This window comes from Astatotilapia calliptera, chromosome 22, assembly GCF_900246225.1.
Source record: "Astatotilapia calliptera chromosome 22, fAstCal1.2, whole genome shotgun sequence".
In the NCBI taxonomy this organism is placed as follows: domain Eukaryota; kingdom Metazoa; phylum Chordata; class Actinopteri; order Cichliformes; family Cichlidae; genus Astatotilapia; species Astatotilapia calliptera.
The window spans coordinates 20,378,012-20,383,389 of record NC_039322.1 but is presented as its reverse complement, the minus strand read 5'-3'; the positions used below and the strand labels follow the sequence as shown (position 1 = coordinate 20,383,389).

General features: G+C 42.9%; 1 protein-coding gene across 1 annotated transcript; it reads left to right on the top strand.

Moving 5' to 3' along the window:
- The first annotated feature begins 349 nt into the window (after nt 1-349).
- hoxa1a (homeobox A1a) lies at nt 350-2,362 on the top strand. Its single transcript, XM_026156389.1, has 2 exons — nt 350-1,022; nt 1,418-2,362. Exons 1-2 carry the CDS (start codon nt 416-418, stop codon nt 1,786-1,788), a joined length of 978 nt encoding a protein of 325 aa, XP_026012174.1. The 5' UTR covers nt 350-415; the 3' UTR covers nt 1,789-2,362.
- Nucleotides 2,363-5,378: the final 3,016 nt, after the last annotated feature.

Here is a 5,378-nt window from a genome sequence, read left to right as displayed (position 1 = left end):
TGGAAGAGCGCACAGTGGAGCTTAGAAGAAACAGTTTTAACAGTGGCCCCGCTCTTCATGCGACCCCGAAGCTGTCCACCGCTGTCTGCCTCGCAGCTCATTGTTTGCTCGGCCAATACATTAGTGGCGACGCGCGTCACCTTGATCGACGAGTGCTTGGAATTTAAATAGCCCCTCAAACACCAATCTGTCACCAGCTAAAGGGATAAGGACAAGTACCTCACTGGCTGACCCGGGCCCACGTGACAGAACCCGTTCATTGATATCGGCCCGTGCGACCCCCTCCCTTCTCTGATAAGACCTAGTATAGGTAAAGATTGGCACGGTCACTCGGGGTAAGAGGGGAGAAAGGAAGACATCAGGGGGTTGTCTGTGCAGAGGACGGTCCCTCGTTCCGGTTAGAAAAAATGCTACAATGAGCAGTTTCTTAGACTACACGGTGATGAGCGGGGAAGGTGGCTCATGCACTGTTAGGGCTTTTCACTCGGACCACGGGATTACAACTTTCCAGTCGTGCGGGGCCACTGTTAACAACTGCGGGGTGGATGACCATTTCATGGTGAGCAGAGCTTCTCCTGACTGCGTCTCTCACCAGACGGGGTCGTACCAATCTAATGCCAGCTCTCTAAGTCTCCCCTATGGGGCCCACCCGGCCTGCAGCTCTAACTATGGACCCCAAAGTTTCTGCACTACATATAACCACCATGCCCTCGCCCAGGAAGTAGACACCGCAGCTGCGTTCCCTCAGTGCGGCCCACTGATGTACTCTGGTAACATTTCCTCCTCCATGGTTTCTCAGCATCGCCATGGTTACAGTGCCGCCCCCCTGGGTCAACTGCAGTATAGCCACACTGCCTACAGCGGCGGGCACGAGCAAGCGCCCCCTTATCCAGGGTGTTCAAATCCGCTGTCACCTCTGCATGCAGCTCATCTGGAGGCTTGCTGTTCACCTCTGTCTGAGGGCGCATCGTCTGCACAGACTTTTGACTGGATGAAAGTTAAGAGGAATCCACCAAAAACAGGTTGGTGCCAAGTAGCCTATAGTGGGTGAAAGTGCGGATGCACAAAAATGCTGTCTTATAAATGATCCAAAATCTTTAAACTGGGAAGTTTTTCAAAAAATAAAATAAGCACACGAAACACTAATATATGAACTTAACTTTTAATGTAGTACTTTAGATCCTTTCACTTTAACGTAATCCACCTGTGTGATAACACATGTGTTGTATAATATTTGAATCTCTTCTAAGGCCCTTGTTGGATGTTTTTTCGAGTAGCTAATGCTATTTGGCTCGTACCTAAAAGTTGAGCCTTGTTGCACAGACACAGTATAGTCTCAAGGCATATGTGTACTCTGATCAGAGAAGAAAAAAACCCTCTTCTTCAGAGTTACAGTGATTTGTTTTCCTCTTTGCAGGGAGGTCTGGTGAGTATGGCTATGCTGGTCAGCCGAATACGGTCCGGACCAACTTCACAACCAAACAGCTGACGGAACTAGAGAAGGAATTCCACTTCAACAAGTACCTGACCCGGGCGCGCCGTGTAGAAATTGCAGCCGCGCTGCAACTCAATGAGACTCAGGTGAAAATTTGGTTCCAGAACCGGAGGATGAAGCAAAAAAAGCGAGAGAAAGAAGGGCTGTTGCCAGCCAAACTTACATCCTCGGACAGCAGTCAGGAGAAAATGGACGATGCAGCATCCGAGAAATCTATCTCAGCTCCATCTACTCCTTCTCCCACATCCTCCACTGTGTCTTCCACGGGGCCTGATCCTTTCGCCTCCAACTGAGGGTCAAGTGACCCCTTTACTTCTATGGGTCAAGGCAGCCTGTGTATACCAAATTCCATACAAGTGTATCAAAGGCAAAAATTTGTTAATGGATGACAGTTGTGCCCATACATGATGTGAACAATGCACTATTGGGGAACTCACGGACCACTTCTGGACCATATTCGTTTTATATTGTGTGTTGTGTTTGCAAGATCTATAGCCTTGCCGCCCTGTGCATTGGTTAAATTCTGTCCATTCGCTTTTGAAATTGCAATTCGCCAAAATTATGCTGTTCAAGGGACACTCAGCGCCATCTTTAAGTCTGCCTCTGAAGAGGCAAGTGTCACAAATCTGCACTCACAAATACCTCAGATTTGCCAAACTTGTGCACCTCAGCCAGTCTGATTGCACCGGATGCCATCAATTAGGCATCACACAATCAACGAGATAACCTCGGTTATCAAATCGTTAATGAGTACACTGTTCCAGTAGCCACTTAAACACTGTCTCTTCTGTGTTTCAGGTCTGTGTGTGTCAACTGTTTGTCTGTTGCGTGAGGTTTGCATGATGCGTAATGCTTTCATGTATTATTGAGGAGCTGAGTTTTATCAGTTGCAGAATCAGTCATTTTATGGCTTTGTACGTTTGAAGCTTTAACCTGCTAGCTGTTAAATCGAGTGAAGCACACAACTGTTTGGTCCAGAGAGACGTTTACGGGTCAATCATGCGTATTAAAGTGCGTTTACCTCTAAAGTTTTTTTCCTATGTGTCATTTCTAAGGGGGAGAGTGTGCTGCAGACTTTCGATTCGTTGTCATATAGGGTTAAAATTTTCCTAAACCCAGCAGACAGAAAAGCAAACCTATGTTCATTTCCAACCGCTGAGAAGCTGCACGCGTCTGCTTGACTCAACCCCAAAGTCTCTAAATGTATGCAGCCATGCGCGCCACTGTCCCCGGGGTAAAGATTTACTGGCATAAGAAAGGCATGTTTATCCAGGGCAAAGATGAGAGCGAGGACGTCAGCGTCATCTGTGATGACAACCTTATCGAGCACTTGGCTTATTGAAGGGACAAAAAGAAACTATTGATTAAAACATCGAGGTTAGGGTATTGACAAGCATGGTGCCCCCGCTGGTCCTGTCACCCCCCCACCACCACCACAAGTTACACGGCGGTGTCATCATCCCCACCTGATGACAAGCCGAACTGTGACAACTTGCAGCATCGCATGTCATAATTGTGTGTGCACAACACTGCTTTGACCAGAGTATTTATATTTCAAGCTTATGTCAGCTGTCAGAGGAAGAGAGAGACAGGCTCATCTTATTTAAAAATATGCTATTTGGTCATTTGAGTTTTAATCTGATATCGATTATGTTGCTTTGGAAAATAAACTCACGCTATGAGTGCAATAAACGACCCGTGCAATGATGCATTTTAAGTGGGAGCAAAACTGGATGCATTTTTTTAAACTGCTCTATTCAAGCTAACCTATATCCCCATTTTCAAACTAAAAGAGGGTTCTTTTGGTTCTTTTGTTGTTTTAATTCCTGGTGTGCACGATGCGAGGCCATCGTACCATAAAAGGGCAAAGAAGCGCCAAAAGAGCCATGATTAATGAGCAACATTCTCCTTTACCTTCGGATCCACCTGCGGGAGCTGCTATATTTGAGCTGCGGGGACCTGCTGAGGCAGCAGCGCAGACTACTCTGTCCAATTCAGCCCTAACAAACACGGAGAAGGAGCGTAAGTTATGTGGACAATCTGTCTTTTATTCGTCTATTTATTGTCGGCAGGCGGTGCGTCGCGTTTTCCTACAGAGGACAAAGGATGTTTTGTGTAAAACCTAACAAGGTTATTTTGGTAACTACAGGTACCCTCATTTTGCTTTTCGAGAAGTTGTTTCGGTATAAATAATCCGTACACAGACTTGTTGCTCGGGGCCTGCTTTGGAGACCAGTGTAATCGAGAACAGAAGGGCTGGAGGGAAAATGTCGAACCTCTGGAAATATTCATTTTATTTTTATTATCAAAAAAAAAAAAAAATAGATTTACCAAAACCGCATACAAGCGTTCAGTATTCATTTAAATGAACGCTAATGACAGCCCCCCCCCCCCCCCCTTTCCAGGATTTTAACTGGAGATCGCAAAGAAACATATAACACTAAATTAAAAAGTAGTTAGTTACAGTGCCTTATTATGCGCGCAATTCTGCTTTTTTGTTAAATGGCTTAAGCGAACACATTTTTAAAAATAAATATTTTATTATTGATACTGAGAAGGTTTAGAGGAAAAGGTCGAATCACTAAACAAATAATATTTCTGATCTACTATTTATAAGATAGAAATACACATTTCAATTGCAATTTATGAAACACCAAAACTTGTAACGGACTTTAGATTAATGTATTATTTACCTTAAATTAATTTTCTTTCTTTATTCACTATGTGTTCCAAAATATTACGAATGTACGGAGGGTTTTAATAAGTATGTCTAATGTCGTTTAGTTGCCGTTTTTAAAAGCTATCTTACTCAGATTTTCCACGGTGATTCTTTACGTTTGACCTCCATTTATTTTACCTAAAATATTTTTGTTTTGGGTGAAAAGTGTGACTTTAGTGCTAAAATTAGTTTATGTTGTAAGTTAATGGTGAAGAAACTTTACTTTTTATATACTTTTTGTCTTACGCAATTTACCTCCATGTCGTCACTGAAAGAAAAGTATCTATGTTAAAGCAGACCTTTAAATCCCTTCAAGGACCCTTGGGTGTCCCTGGACCCCAGTTTTTAGGTTCTCTGAAGCTCCCTATACGACCCCGTGCGCTCTAGAAGCCATGCAGAGTGGGGGGAAACACTGGAAAAAAAGGGTCAATCCTCGGTCACGGTTTGACTTTTGTTGTCACAGCACCACCCAAAGCTAAACAACAGTTTACTGGGTAAACAAGCACCTTAACAATGCATTCACAGTTCAACTACGACGGCCTGTTTGACCAAAACACTTTCAGACTCCGTGTTAAACTGTTAAAAAAATGACCTCAGCGCAGCGAGATAGAGCGATTTCACTGGTCCGACCGTCAGAATCCAGCACTGCGCGGCTGATGTTTCCCATTAAGGACCTGAGATAAACACGTGGACGATGACAGATGTTTAACTCAAACCATTAGGGCTTTGGTGCGGATGACTAAAGGTTTAAAGCTTATGACTTAACAAACTGATGCAGGAATTGGATTCCTATTCCTATTAAGTGACTGAAACAGACGTCTTGTATGCGACCAAGCATATTTGTGCCAGTATACTGAGTTAATTACAGCATTTTTTTTTTTTTAGCTTTTCAAATAACAGTAGAAACAAAAATAAGTTTGAATTTCAACTGAAATATCTGGCGTGTCTTCCTAACTACATAAACGCAAATTTTAAATTTATTTTTGTGAAAACTGCGAAGCAAACAAAAAATAAATAAGTAAATAAATAAAAATAAATGTAAACGAATACGAAGAGGCACTTGGGAAATACTATCATTGCAAAACATAATCCACCAATTGTGAAAAAGATTAACTTATTTTATAATTAAATTAAACCATAACATTTAAAAAAGAGATAGAATAA